Source organism: Leucopleurus acutus, assembly GCF_964270905.1.
Source record: "Leucopleurus acutus genome assembly, chromosome: 16".
Taxonomy (NCBI): Eukaryota; Metazoa; Chordata; class Mammalia; order Artiodactyla; family Delphinidae; genus Leucopleurus; species Leucopleurus acutus.
In genome coordinates this window covers 62,300,740-62,316,584 of record NC_139158.1, presented here as the reverse complement: position 1 = coordinate 62,316,584, position 15,845 = coordinate 62,300,740, and the positions used below count along the sequence as shown (strand labels likewise).

Sequence of the window (15,845 nt, the reverse complement as noted above, 5' to 3'; positions counted from 1 at the left end):
ATACGTAGCTATCCCATTCTTTGTCACAACTGTGCAATATTCCATTGTGTAGATAAACCATAATTTGTTTTACTGGTTACCTATTTTTTAAAATAAATTAAAAAAAATTTATTTATTTATTTGGCTGCACCGGGTCTTAGTTGCGGCACCTGGGATCTTTAGTTGTGGCATGTGGGATCTTTTAGTTGCAGCATGCAGACTTCTTAGTTGCACCATGCAGACTCTTAGTTGCGGCATGCATGTGGGATCTAGTTCCCTGACCAGCGATCGAACCTGGGCCCCCTGAATTGGGAGCACAGAGTCTTACCCACTGCACCACCAGGGAAGACCCTACTGGTTCCCTATTGATAAACATTTACTATGCTTTGCATCTTGTGTCTTTATAAACACTGCTGCTGAGTAACCTGGTATATGAATTATTTAGTGTCTGTGTCCTATAAAAATATCAAGAACAATTTTGAGTCTGATTTTCATGTGCTAAATTTAGAATTTAACCCTTGTAAAAACGTGGCTCCACTGTATAGTTACCTTTTTCTCTTAGAAGGCCCAAGAGTTAGAGAACCCTTGTGGTGTGGCTTGTGTTCCTATACATGTGTCTGTAAATTGCAAATTGGATGAGCATGTCTGCCTCCGTGTTTGAAGAACGGATTCTACAAGTCCATGGTGACCTCCATCTCTTTTTTTTTTTTTTAATAGAAGACACGGGCATATCACAGGCTGAAGGATGATATCCCGGAAGAGGTAAAATTAAGGCGTTTGGAGGAACTTATCACTGTCTTCCGAGAAGAAGCAACAAAAGCCAACAAGACCTTTGTGGGTTGTACCCAGCTGGTGCTGGTGGAGGGGGTGAGGCTATGCGTGTATGTATGTATGTATGTATATATATATATTTTGTTTTGTTTTTTAGAGCACAGTATATCTCCCTTTATTTAGATCTTTGATTTCTTTTAGCAGTTTTTAGCATATAGATCCTGTACATGTTTTCTTAGATTTACACCCATTTTTTTCTTTTTTTTAGCTATTGTAATTGCAACTATATTTTTATTTTGGGTGTCCATATGTTCACTGTTAGTATGTAGAAATAATTGGTTTTTGTATTTCTATCTTGTATCCTCTGATCTTGCTGAACTAAATAGTTCTAGGAGTTTTTTGGGTAGGTTGCTTGGGATTTTCTTTGCAAGTTATCATGTTTGTTTTTCTTTCTTCCTGTTGTTCCAGGGTTCCTTCTTTTTTGTTTACTTTTTGCTTAGAGAACTCCCTTTAGACACTCTGGCAGCACATTCTCTTTGTTTTCCTTCATCTTAGAGTGTTTTGATTTCTTCTTCATTCCTGAAGGATATTTTTGTATTTAGTGCAAGGATTAGTGAAAAGTATTTCTGCTCCACCTTTTTGGAAACACTATTATATGTGTATTTTTAGAAACAATTTTATTGTTTGTTTTCAGTCCTTTTAAAAATCACACTTTCTTAGAAATGTACTGCGTTTTGGAAGTTTGGAGTTCTGTAGTCTTCTGTGGTCAAGCTTGGGAACCTGGTCATCATTTAGAGCACTAAACAGATGGGATAAGGGGTGAGTTAGGGAACCTAACCTTCTGTGAAGCTGCATTCTTCGGCTATTGAAGAGGAGAGGAAAGAGAGAGATAGGGCTCCTTCTGTGACTCCTCACAAGTCCAGGTTTGAGAAAGGAGAGTCCCGCTTCATGCCTTAGGATATGGCAGTGTCAGAATCAGCAATTGCTTGGTATTTGTGTTTGTTAGGACTCTCTGGTAGTGAGTAACAGTGGGAAACTTGTTCAAGCCAAAAATAATTCTGTGTTCTATAAGACTTCAGGAGTGTTTTGTGGAGCCCAAAGGCAAGAATACTGCCAGGTGTCTGGAAGGGACTGTACCCAGTCTGGGAAGCCCTTGAGGCTCAGACTTTCTTCTCTCCTCCTCAGACCAGCTTTTCCTGATTCTTCATCTGTGTGGTAGAGTACAGCAGCCCTATAGTTCCTGTGTTTCATGGTGTAGTTCCAGTTTTTCACAGACCAAAGTTGTGTCTTTCAGCTCCAATTCAGATTTCCAGGAGAGGGAGTCTGATCACCTCAGCTTGGGTTAGGAATCTTCCTGTGGTCTGGTCTAGTAGCTGCTGATGGTTGGTGATGCTGAGCTGGTGAAATACCTCAAAAATGTTTGCCTCGATAAATGCTTTGTTATTTAGGGTGTCACTGTGATTCTGGAGACCTGTACATGAACATGTCTATTAGTAATCCACATTTTATCCAGTAGGAATTAGGTCATTATATGCCCAGCTCTCCTCACACAGGGTCTGGTACAGAATAGTGTACCTGTCTTTTGATTGAATGAATAAGTACTCAAAGGTTACTAATTTTTGTCCAACACTTCATCAACCCCACAGAGAGCCCATGGTAATTAAATGAACCGAAACAAGGCTTTTTTCTTTTTTTTTTAAAAAAAACACATCTAGCATAAGCCAGTACTCACCTGGGGCTAGAGAATAAATGAATTTTTCAAGGCCAGCATTGGAGTCTTCACTTTTTTTTTCTTTTTACATCTTTATTGGAGTATAATTGCTTTACAATGGTGTGTTAGTTTCTGCTTTATAACAAAGTGAATCAGTTATACATATACATATGTTCCCATCTCTCTTCCCTCTTGCGTCTCCCTCCCTCCCACCCTCCTTATCCCACCCTTCTAGGTGGTCACAAAGCACCAAGCTGATCTCCCTGTGCTATGCAGCTGCTTCCCACTAGCTATCTATTTTACATTTGGTAGTGTATATATGTCCATGTGACTCTCACTTTGTCACAGCTTACCCTTCCCCCTCCCCATATCCTCAAGTCCATTCTCTAGTAGGTCTGTGTCTTTATTCCTGTCTTACCCCTAGGTTCTTCATGACTTTTTTTTTCTTTCTTAAATTCCATATATATGTGTTAGCATACGGTATTTGTCTTTCTCTTTCTGACTTACTTCACTCTGTATGACAGACTGTAGGTCCATCCACCTCATTACAAATAGCTCAATTTCGTTTCTTTCTATGACCAAGTAATATTCCATTGTATATATGTGCCACATCTTCTTTATCCATTCATCTGATGATGGACACTTAGGTTGTTTCCATCTCCTGGCTATTGTAAATAGAGCTGCAATGAACATTTTGGTACATGACCCTTTTTGAATTATGGTTTTCTCAGGGTATATGCCCAGTAGTGGCATTGCTGGGTCATATGGTAGTTCTTTTTTTTTTTTTTTTTTTTAACATCTTTATTGGGGTATAATTGCTTTACAATGGTGTGTTAGTTTCTGCTTTATAACAAAGTGAATCAGTCATACATAAACATATGTTCCCATATGTCTTCCCTGTTGCGTCTCCCTCCCTCCCACCCTCCCTATCCCACCCCTCCAGGCTGTCACAAAGCACCGAGCCAATATCCCTGTGCCATGCGGCTGCTTCCCACTAGCTATCTACCTTACTACGTTTGTTAGTGTGTATATGCCCATGACTCTCTCTCGCCCTGTCACAGCTCACCCTTCCCCCTCCCCATAACCTCAAGTCCGTTCTCTAGAAGGTCTGCGTCTTTATTCCTGCTTTACCCCTAGGTTCTTCATGACATTTTTTTTCTTAAATTCCATATATATGTGTTAGCATACGGTATTTGTCTTTTTCTTTCTGACTTACTTCACTCTGTATGACAGACTCTAGGTCTATCCACCTCATTACAAATAGCTCAATTTCGTTTCTTTTTATGGCTGAGTAATATTCCATTGTATATATGTGCCACATCTTCTTTATCCATTCATCCGATGACGGGCACTTAGGTTGTTTCCATCTCCGGGCTATTGTAAATAGAGCTGCAATGAACATTTTGGTACATGACTCTTTTTGAATTTTGGTTTTCTCAGGGTATATGCCCAGTAGTGGGATTGCTGGGTCATATGGTAGTTCTATTTGTAGTTTTTTAAGGAACCTCCATACTGTTCTCCATAGTGGCTGAACCAATTCACATTCCCACCAGCAGTGCAAGAGTGTTCCCTTTTCTCCACACCCTCTCCAGCATTTATTGTTTCTAGATTTTTTGATGATGGCCATTCTGACTGGTGTGAGATGATATCTCATTGTAGTTTTGATTTGCATTTCTCTAATGATTAATGATGTTGAGCATTCTTTCATGTGTTTGTTGGCAGTCTGTATATCTTCTTTGGAGAAATGTCTATTTAGGTCTTCTGCCCATTTTTGGATTGGGTTGTTTGTTTTCTTGTTATTGAGCTGCATGAGCTGCTTGTAAATTTTGGAGATTAATCCTTTGTCAGTTGCTTCATTTGCAAATATTTTCTCCCATTCTGATGGTTGTCTTTTGGTCTTGTTTATGGTTTCCTTTGCTGTGCAAAAGCTTTGAAGTTTCATTAGGTCCCATTTGTTTATTTTTATTTCCATTTCTCTAGGAGGTGGGTCAAAAAGGATCTTGCTGTGATTTATGTCATAGAGTGTTCTGCCTATGTTTTCCTCTAAGAGTTTGATAGTTTCTGGCCTTCCATTTAGGTCTTTAATGCATTTTGAGCTTATTTGTGTGTATGGTGTTAGGGAGTGATCTAATCTCATACTTTTACATGTACCTGTCCAGTTTTCCCAGCACCACTTATTGAAAAGGCTGTCCTTTCTCCACTGTACATTCCTGCCACCTTTATCAAAGATAAGGTGTCCATATGTGCGTGGGTTTATCTCTGGGCTTTCTATCCTGTTCCATTGATCTATATTTCTGTTTTTTGTGCTAGTACCATACTGTCTTGATTACTGTAGCTTTGTAGTATAGTCTGAAGTCAGGGAGCCTGATTCCTGCAGCTCCGTTTTTCGTTCTCAAGATTGCTTTGGCTATTCGGGTTCTTTTGTGTTTCCATACAAATTGTGAAATTTTTTGTTCTAGTTCTGTGAAAAATGCCAGTGGTAGTTTGAATTGGGATTGCATTGAATCTGTAGATTGCTTTGGGTAGTAGAGTCATTTTCACAATGTTGATTCTTCCAATCCAAGAACATGGTATATCTCTCCATGTATTTGTATCATCTTTAATTTCTTTCATCAGTGTCTTATAATTTTCTGCATACAGGTCTTTTGTTTCCTTAGGTAGGTTTATTCCTAGATATTTTATTCTTTTTGTTGCAATGGTAAATGGGAGTGTTTTCTTGATTTCACTTTCACATTTTTCATCATTAGTGTATAGGAATGCCAGAGATTTCTGTGCATTAATTTTGTATCCTGCTACTTTACCAAATTCATTGATTAGCTCTAGTAGTTTTCTGGTAGCATCTTTAGGATTCTCTAAGTATAGTATCATGTCATCTGCAAACAGTGACAGCTTTACTTCTTCTTTTCTGATTTGGATTCCTTTTATTTCCTTTTCTTCTCTGATTGCTGTGGCTAAAACTTCCAAAGCTGTGTTGAATAATAGTGGTGAGAGTGGGCAACCTTGTCTTGTTCCTGATCTTAGTGGAAATGCTTTCAGTTTTTCACCATTGAGGATGATGTTGGCTGTGGGTTTGTCATATATGGCCTTTATTACGTTGAGGAAAGTTCCCTCTATGCCTACTTTCTGGAGGGTTTTTATCATAAATAGGTGTTAAATTTTGTTGAAAGCTTTCTCTGCATCTATTGAGATGACCATATGGTTTTTCTCCTTCAGTTTGTTAATATGGTGTATCACATTGATTGATTTGCGTGTATTGAAGAATCCTTGCATTCCTGGAATAAACCCCACTTGATCATGGTGTATGATCCTTTTAATGTGTTGTTGCATTCTGTTTACTAGTATTTTGTTGAGAGGATTTTTGCATCTATGTTCATCAGTGATATTGGCCTGTGGTTTTCTTTCTTTGTGACATCCTTGTCTGGTTTTGGTGTCAGGGTGATGGTGGCCTCGTAGAATGAGTTTGGGAGTGTTCCTCCCTCTGCTATATTTTGGAAGAGTTTGCGAAGGATAGGTGTTAGCTCTTCTCTAAATGTTTGATAGAATTCATCTGTGAAGCCGTCTGGTCCTGGGCTTTTGTTTGTTGGAAGATTTTTAATCACAGTTTCAATTTCAGTGCTTATGATTGGTCTGTTCATATTTTCTATTTCTTCCTGATTCAGTCTTGGCAGGTTGTGCATTTCTAAGAATTTGTCCATTTCTTCCAGGTTGTCCATTTTATTGGCATAGAGTTGCTTGTAGTAACCTCTCATGATCTTTTGTATTTCTGCAGTGTCAGTTGTTACTTCTTTTTCATTTCTAATTCTATTGATTTGAGTCTTCTCCCTTTTTTTCTTGATGAGTCTGGCTAATGGTTTATCAATTTTGTTTATCTTCTCAAAGAACCAGCTTTTAGTTTTATTGATCTTTGCTATCGTTTCCTTCATTTCTTTTTCATTTATTTCTGATCTGATCTTTATGATTTCTTTCTTACTGCTAACTTTGGGTTTTTTTTTGTTCTTCTTTCTCTAATTGCTTTAGGTGCAAGGTTAGGTTGTTTATTCGAGATGTTTCCTGTTTCTTAAGGTAGGATTGTATGGCTATAAACTTCACTCTTAGAACTGCTTTTGCTGCATCCTATAGGTTTTGGGTCGTCATGTTTCCATTGTTATTTGTCTCTAGGTATTTTTTTATTTCCTCTTTGATTTCTTCAGTGATCACTTCGTTATTAAATAGTGTATTGTTTAGCCTCCATGTGTTTGTATTTTTTACAGATCTTTTCCTGTAATTGATATCTAGCGTGTGGTCAGAAAAGATACTTGATACAATTTCAATTTTCTTAAATTTACCAAGGCTTGATTTGTGACCCAAGATATGATCTATCCTGGAGAATGTTCCATGAGCACTTGAGAAAAATGTGTATTCTGTTGTTTTTGGATAGAATGTCCTATAAATATCAATTAAGTCCATATTGTTTAATGTATCATTTAAAGCTTGTGTTTCCTTAATCTATTTTCATTTTGGATGATCTGTCCATTGGTGAAAGTGGGGTGTTAAAGTCCCCTACTATGAATGTGTTACTGTCGATTTCCCGTTTTATGGCTGTTAGTATTTGCCTTATGTATTGAGGTGCTCCTATGTTGGGTGCATAAATATTTACAGTTGTTATATCTTCTTCTTGGATCGATCCCTTGATCATTATGTAGTGTCCTTCTTTGTCTCTTCTAATAGTCTTTATTTTAAAGTCTGTTTTGTCTGATATGAGAATTGCTACTCCAGCTTTCTTTTGGTTTCCATTTGCATGGAATATCTTTATCCATCCGCTCACTTTCAGTCTATATGTGTCTGTAGGTCTGAAGTGGGTCTCTTGTAGACAGCATATATATGGGTCTTGTTTTTGTATCCATTCAGCCAATCTGTGTCTTTTGGTGGGAGCATTTAATCCATTTACATTTAAGGTAGTTATCAATATGGATGTTCCTATTCCCATTTTCTTAATTGTTTTGGGTTTGTTATTATAGGTCTTTTCCTTCTCCTGTGTTTCTTGCCTAGAGAAGATCCTTTAGCCTTTGTTGTAAAGCTGGTGTGTAAAGCTCTCTCAGCTTTTGCTTGTCTGTAAAGGTTTTAACCTTTCCATCAAATCTGAATGAGATCCTTGCTGGGTAGAGTAATCTTGTTGTAGGTTTTTCTCCTTCATCACTTTAAATATGTCCTGCCAGTCCCTTCTGGCTTGCAGAGTTTCTGCTGAAAGATCAGCTGTTAACCTTATGGGGATTCCCTTGTGTGTTGTTTGTTGTTCTTCCCTTGCTGCTTTTAATATGTTTTCTTTGTATTTAATTTTTGACAGTTTGATTAGTATGTGTCTTGGCGTGTTTCTCCTTGGATTTATCCTGTATGGGACTCTCTGTGCTTCCTGGACTTGATTAACTATTTCCTTTCCGATATTAGGGAAGTTTTCAACTATAATCTCTTCAAATATTTTCTCAGTCCCTTTCTTTTTCTCTTCTTCTTCTGGAACCCCTATAATTCGAATGTTGGTGCATTTAATGTTGTCCCAGAGGTCTCTGAGACTGTCCTCAGTTCTTTTCATTCTTTTTTCTTTATTCTGCTCTGCAGTAGTTATTTCCACTATTTTATCATCCAGATCACTTATCCGTTCTTCTGCCTCAGTTATTCTGCTATTAATCCCTTCTTGAGTATTTTTAATTTCATTTATTGTGTTGTTCATCATTGCTTGTTTCATCTTTAGTTCTTCTAGGTCATTGTTAAATGTTTCTTGCATTTTCTCTATTCTATTTCCAAGATTTTGGATCATCTTTACTATCATTATTCTGAATTCTTTTTCAGGTAGACTGCCTATTTCCTCTTCATTTGTTAGGTCTGGTGGGTTTTTATCTTGCTCCTTCATCTGCTGTGTGTTTTTCTGTCTTCTCATTTTGCTTATCTTACTGTGTTTGGGGTCTCCTTTTTGGAGGCTGCAGGTTCGTAGTTTCCGTTGTTTTTGGTGTCTGTCCCCAGTGGCTAAAGGTGGTTCAGTGGGTTGTGTAGGCTTCCTGGTGGAGGGGACTAGTGCCTGTGTTCTGGTGGATGAGGCTGGATCTTGTCTTTCTGGTGGGCAGGTCCACGTCTGGTGGTGTGTTTTGGGGTGTCTGTGGACTTATTATGATTTTAGGCAGCCTCTCTGCAATGGGTGGGGTTGTGTTCCTGTCTTGCTAGTTGTTTGGCATAGGGTGTCCAGCACTGTAGCTTGCTGGTCGTTGAGTGAAGCTGGGTGTTGGTGTTGAGATGGAGATCTTTGCTGTTTGATATTATGTGGAGCTGGGAGGTCTCTTGTGGACCAGTGTCCTGAAGTTGGCTCTCCCACCTCAGAGGCACAGCACTGACTCCTGGCTGCAGCACCAAAAGCCTTTCATCCACACGGCTCAGAATAAAAGGGAGAAAAAGTAGAAAGAAAGAAAGATAGGAAGGGAGGGAGGGAGGGAGGGAGGAAGGAAGGGAGATAAAATAAAATAAAGTAAGGTAAAATATAATAGTTATTAAGATAAAAAAATAATTATTAAGAAAAAAATTTTTTTAAAAGTAAAAACAAAAACAGATGGATAGAACCCTAGGACAAATGGTGAAAGCAAAGCTATACAGACAAAATCTCACACAGAAGCATACACATACACACTCAACAAAAAGAGGAAAAGGGGAAAAAATAATAAATCTTGCTCTCAAAGTCCACCTCCTCCATTTGGGATGATTCCTTGTCTATTCAGGTATTCCACTGATGCAGGTACATCAAGTTGATGGTGGAGATTTAATCCGCTGCTCCTGAGGCTGCTGGGAGAGATTTCCCTTTCTCTTCTTTGTTCGCACAGCTCCTGGGGTTCAGCTTTGGATATGTCCCTGCCTCTGCGTGTAGGTCGCCGGAGGGCGTCTGTTCTTCGCTCAGACCAGATGAGGTTAAAGGAGCCGCTGATTTGGGGGCTCTGGCTCACTCAGGCCGGGGGGAAGGAGGGGTACAGAGTGCGGGGCGAGCCTGCGGCGGCAGAGGCCGGCGTGACGTTGCACCAGCCTGAGGCGCGCCGTGCATTCTCCCGGGGAAGTTTTTCCTGGATCCCGGGACCCTGGCAGTGGCGGGCTGCACAGGCTCCCCGGAAGCGAGATGTGGAGAGTGACCTGTGCTCGCACACAGGCTTCTTTGTGGCGGCAGCAGCAGCCTTAGCGTCTCATGCTTGTCTCTGGGGTCCGCACTGTTATCCACGGCTCGCGCCCATCTCTGGAGCTCTTTTAAGCAGCACTCTTAATCCCCTCTCCTCGCGCACCAGGAAACAAAGAGGGAAGAAAAAGTCTCTTGCCTCTTCGGCAGGTCCAGACTTTTTCCTGGACTCCCTCCCGGGTAGCCGTGGTGCACGCCTTCAGGCTGTGTTCACGCTCGATGGAAGCCCGAGCCTCAGCTCCCAGCCCCGCCCGCCCCGGCGGGTGAGCCGACGAGCCTCTCGGGCTAGTGAGTGCTGGTCGGCACCGATCCTCTGTGCGGAAATCTCTCCGTTTTGCCCTCTGCACCCTTGTTGCTGCGCTCTCTTCCGCGGCTCCGAAGCTTCCCCCCTCCGCAACCCGCAGTCTCCGCCCGCTAAGGGGCTTCTAGTGTGTGGAAACCTTTCCTCCTTCACGGCTCCCTCTCACTGGTGCAGGTCCCGTCCCTATTCTTTTGTCTCTGTTTATTCTTTTTTCTTTTGCTCTACCCAGGTACGTGAGGAGTTTCTTGCCTTTTGGGCGGTCTGAGGTCTTCTGCCAGCGTTCAGTAGGTGTTCTGTAGTTGTTGTTCCACGTATAGATGTATTTCTGATGTATCTGTGGGGAGGAAGGTGATCTCCGCGTCTTACTCTTCTGCCATCTTCCCCCTTTCCCTCCCGCCATCTTCCCCTTCTCCCTCCTTCACTTTTTCTTAGGGGAGACTTTCTTTCCTCCAGTCATGGCCAGTTCATTTATTTATTTTGGCTGTGCTGGGCAGCATGTGGGATCTTAGTTCCCCAACCAGGGATCGAACCTGTGCCCCTTGCAGTGGAAATGTGGAGTCTTGAGCACTGGACCACCAGGGAAGTCCCATGGCCAGCTTAAAACACCGGGTTGCTGTATTCAGTGTCAGAGAAGATGATAACGTCTGTATACTGAGCATTTACTATGTGCCAGAAACTGTGTACTTTACAGTCATCAGCACGTTGAGTCCCACCACAGTCCTTGGGGGTAGTGCTGTTATTACCTCACTTTTGTAGATGAAGAAAGGAGACTCAGAGAAGTAGGAATAACTCCCCAAGGTCACACAGCTAGTGTGGCAGAGCCAGAATTTGACCCATATCTGTCTCATTCTGTAGCCTATAAGTACCCCCCCCCCCACCTTTTCAAATTATGGAGAATCTAAAAAAAAAAAAAAGGTATAGAGAGGATAGTGAATGCCCACGTACCCATTAACCAGCCTCAGCAATTTGTTAATACAGTGTTAATCATGGCTGATCTTGTTTCATCTCTACTGCCCCCACTGAGTTGTTTTGAAGCAAGTACAAGACATATATTATTTTGTCAGTAATTATTTCAGTATATATCTCTAAAAGATGACTCTTTTTTAAAATAGACATAATGTGACTATCATATTTGAAATAATTGACTGTAGTTTCTTAATATTATCAAATATGTAGTTGATGTTCCAATTTCCCTCTTTGTCTTATAAATGTTCTTTTATGGTTGGTTTGTTCAAATCATGGAACATGAACACTCTCTCTTTTAAAAAATTTATTGTAAAACAATCGCAAACTTGTAGAAAAGTAGCAGTATAGTACTTTTTTCTTTGAAGCTTTTGAGAGTAAGTTGCCCTGGTGCCCCCAATTCCCCAAATACTGCAGTGTGTATTTTGTGCAAACAGGAGCATTCTCCTGTACAACTGTAGTACAACCATCAGAATCAGAAAATTAAGCTTGTTAGATTACTACCATCCAGTCCTTAGACCCCCATTTAAATTCTCCACTTGGCTCAGAACTGTCATTTATAAGAAAAAGATTTAGTTTAGTATTACATGTTGTGTTAGTTGTCATTTTATCACTTTTTAGAAATTTGATGTGTCTTGGCATGGCTTTCTTTGTGTTTTGTTGGGGATATGTTGAGGCTACTTAGTTTGTGAGTTTATAATTTTCATCAAATTTGGAAAATTTTCATTTACTATTCTTCAGATATTTTTTCTGTACTCCTCCTTCCTGCCACCCGTCGCCTGCCCCCTGTTTCTTCTCTCCTTCTCCAGTCACCTATATGTCCAACCACTTGATATTGTGTCATAGGACACTGAGGCTGTTCAGTTTTTTTTCTCTTTTTTATATCTGTGCTTCATTTTAAATAGTTTCTATTTTTCTGTCTTCAGGTTCATTATTCTTTTCTTTGGCAGTGTCTCATTTGCTATTATGTATTGAATTAAAAATTTTAGATCATATATTTTTCATCTCTGTAATTTACATTTGGTTTTTTTAAAATATCTTCTGCTTCTCTTCTGTGTTCTTGTTTTCTTTTGAAACTTAGTATTTGAGCCTAATTATAATAGCTGGTTTAATATCTTTGTGATAATTCCATCACTGCTATCATTTCTAGGTCTGTTTCTATTGACTGACTTTTTTTTTTTTTTTTTTTTTTTTTTGTGGTATGTAGGCCTCTCACTGTTGTGGCCTCTCCCGTTGCGGAGCACAGGCTCCAGATGCGCAGGCTCAGCGGCCATGGCTTACGGGCCTAGCCGCGCTGCGGCATTTGGGATCTTCCTGGACCAGGGCATGAACCCGTGTCCCCTGCATCGGCAGGCGGACTCTCAACCACTGTGCCACCAGGGAAGCCCCTATTGACTGACTTTGCTCTTGATTATGAGTCACATTTTTCTGCTTCTAGGCATAGCTAGTGATTTTTGATCAGATGTTGGACATTATGTTGTCAGACATTATCTTTGAGTGTCTGGGTTTTGTGTTGGGCTTTGTTCTGATAAGCAGTTTTGTTACTTGTCGTTTGTAGTTTTGTTTGATCCTTTCAAGTGTTTTTTTTTTTAATTGGGGTATAGTTGCTTTACAATGTTGTTAGTTTCTGTTGTACAACGAAGTGAATCAGCTATATGTATACATATATCCTCTCCCTCTTGGACTTCTCTCCTACCGCCCACCCCTATCCCACCCATCTAGGTTATCACAGAGCACTGAGCTGAGCTCCCTGTGCTATATAGCAGGTTCCCACTAGCTATCTGCTTTACACATGGTAGTGTATATATCAATGCTAATCTCCCAGTTCATCTCACCCTCCCCTTCCCCCCTGTGTCCACATGTCCATTCTCTATGTCTGCCTCTCTGTTCCTGCCCTGCAGATAGGTTCATCTGTACCATTTTTCTAGATTCCACACATCACACTGGTCAGAATGGCCATCAAGTCTTGTTTTTAATCTTTGCTAGAAAAGTTTTTTTATTCTAGGGATAGTTTACTCTTAGTACTACTTATGGCTCTTCTAGAGTTGTTACTGCATATCCCAAGGAGTCAGTGAGGACTATTTGGTGGTAGGACAGATGATTCATAGCCCTTTGTGAGATCTGGGAGCTAACCAGCTGGCAGTTCCCAGGTTACTTTCTTTGTCTGACATCATGGATTTTTGCTCCACACGGGGACGTATTATTATTCAGCAAAGACTCAGAGGGCCGCTCTGCACATTTCTACAGCTCTTTTTCTGCTTAGCTCCCTCCTCTCTCGAACTTGCTCCCAATTTCCAGCTATTGCAGGCTCCCTGGACTTTGATCCAACTTTCCTCAATTCAGAGAGAACCACCATGCTCTGCCTTGAGATCTCCCTCCCCACTTTGCATTCTCTGGTCTGGCACATGTCTTCTGGTAGAATGCAGGGGTGATTGAAGGGCTCACCCCATTTGTTTTCCTTCTCTTGGGGATCATAGTTTTGCAAATCTGTTGTCCAGTATCTGAAAATAGATGTCTCATATATTTTGTCCAGTTTCCTGGTTATTTAAGGCCTGAGGATAAATTTGGTTTTTGTCACTTCATCATGATTGGAGCAGAAAGACTTGGGTATGTTCTGGAAATTAATACCATCATACCGGTTTTAGTATTCTCCTGGCCCAGTCTTTTGCATGTTGTGATGGAGACTCTGGCTTCCAGTCTGCCTATTCACTGGGACAAGTAACCCAGGCCAGACAACCCCAGAACATTCCTGAGACTATGAGAGTCTGAGACTATGAGACTCTGTGAAGTGAGAGTCCTTTTGCCAAGTGTATCACCCCTATGTCCTTGGCATCAGGCCTGTTGGAGGTCCATTCCCGCGAAAGGTAATTTTGTAATCAAAGACTCGTTGATTGAATCATATATTATATTGTCAGAAAATTTTATTGAGCTTCTGTTGTGTGCTATTTACTGCCCTTGTTGGTGAAGCAGCAGTAAAGCACTTAGTCTTGTGATTCCTTGGTTAAGAAATGCTCTATGGGGACTTCCCTGGTGGCACAGTGTTAAGAATCTGCCTGCCAATGCAGGGGACATGGGTTCGAGCTCTGGTCCGGGAAGATCCCACATGCTGCAGAGCAGCTAAGCCCATGCACCACAACTACTGAGCCTGCACTCTAGAGCCCGCAAGCCACAACTACTGAAGCCCCGTGTGCCTAGAGCCCGTGCTCTGAAGCAAGAGAAGCCACCGCAATGAGAAGCCCACCGCAACGAAGAGTAGCCCCCACTTGCTGCAACTAGAGAAAGCCCGCACGTAGCAGCAAAGACCCAATGCAGCCAAAAATAAATAACTAAATAATTAAAAAAAAAGAAGTACCATACTTAAAAAAAGAAAAAAAAGAAATGCTCTATGGGTCAGACCCCTGGGGATCTGAGACAGACCAAGAACTGATGACTGTGACAGACTCATAACCTCTCCTCTGTTCTTTTGCAGCTCAGTAAACGCTCTGCCACTGACCTGTATGGCCGGAATGATGGAAACCTTAAGGTGATCTTTCCTGATGTAGCGATGGAGGATGTCACTAACCCTGGGCTTAGGGTCCAAGCCCAGCCTGGGGACTATGTGCTGGTGAAGGTAAGGTATCCTTTTGCACTGTTGACTTGCACTGTGAAGTGGGTATTGGATTGGATAATTTGGGGGAATGAAATTTTTTTCTGGAGAAATTCTTTAGTAAAATAAAAACCTCTTCTCAACCTGACCAGTGGAAGGGCACTTGAATTGAATTTTAGCCTGCTCCAAACTAGGCTTTTTGTTTTTCTTCTCTCCTGCCCTGAAAGGGTTCTTTCTGGGAATTTGGTGAGGTTGGAATACATAGTGGCAAGTAGTTTCCTGCTGCAGAGAGGCCAGGAAGTGTAAGTGATTTTAAGTGAGTTGATGGTTCTCTCTGTCAGAGATCAGCATGCCCTTCAAAGTCTCTGATGCTGCAGGCATCCCTAACTTACGTGTGCTCCAGTTTCCTGCATCCCTTCCCTGGACTAACAGGTCTAGTTGAATGGCTGTGGGATTTTCCCTTTCTCCCTCTCCCCATTTCACTGAGGATATTCCTCATTTCTTCCCTCCTTCATGAGTTTCTTCCTTCTTCTTTTTCTTCCTACACTACCACAGGTCTGCTATTACCATCTTCCTTTTTTTCCTCATGTCCACTTTGCCCCAGAGCCAGAGACTGGCAGGACACGTACTGATGAGGTGGGCAGGAGTAAGACCACTTTTCCAACACTGAGCTTTGAAGCATCTGCAAAGAGAGAGGTGGCGAGAGGGTGATGCTTCTGCTGATGTTGTTCAGTGTTATGTCCTCCACCCTGTTCCTTAGTGCCTTACCCTCTCCTCTGCTTTCTGTCCTTGCTCTTCATCACCTCCCTCTGGAGTCATGGGAGCCATGGTTCATGGTGTGCAGCTGAGGGAGGCTCATTCCCCTGGCATGTAACTTCTGTAGATTGGCCTGGAAATTTTACCAGCGCTCAGAACTTTTCTGTTCTGTCCATCTAACAAAAACAATGATTTTTCATGTTGGGAACTTGATGATCCCCTTCCTTTCTGGCCTTGTTCTGCCTGGGGATTGTCTTACTTTCAGCATTACCTAGAGATTTCCTAAATGAAGTAATTCCTACTAGGCAACAACGTGATTGATCTGGAAACAGTCTCTCATAGGCTTTTCTACTTGTTCATTCTTCCTTTTTGACACTGTCTTGTTTTCCTCTTTGTCTTCTGAATGTTTGCTTCTTTGATTTTCAGTTGCTTTTTCATACCTCTTCCTGTTCTCTTTCTACTATAGATAAGGGTTATTTGCAAGATGAGTTTGGTGGTATGGGTTGTAATGTTAGTATGATATTCTTTTGTAAAATGGAAAAATTCCATTTGTCAAGAAAGATAGAAAGGTGATACTTGGGACTCTTTTTTTGTTCCG

The 15,845-nt window shown here is 41.2% G+C and overlaps 1 protein-coding gene across 5 annotated transcripts in view; it reads left to right on the top strand.

The window, feature by feature from the left end:
- The window catches only part of CDK5RAP1 (CDK5RAP1 mitochondrial tRNA methylthiotransferase), a 64,179-nt gene that overhangs the window by 25,537 nt on the left and 22,797 nt on the right, over positions 1-15,845 (top strand). For 4 of the 5 annotated variants that reach the window (XR_014326819.1, XM_082857566.1, XM_082857565.1 and 1 more), the window contains 2 exons: positions 697-846; positions 14,375-14,515. Coding sequence is in view for 3 of the 5 variants with exons in the window: in XM_082857566.1 (XP_082713692.1) it covers positions 697-846; positions 14,375-14,515 (291 nt within the window). In the remaining 2 variants the exon portion in view is untranslated. Of the gene's footprint in view, positions 1-696; positions 861-14,374; positions 14,516-15,845 lie in introns of all 5 variants that reach the window. The other variant, XR_014326820.1, reaches the window with a different exon arrangement.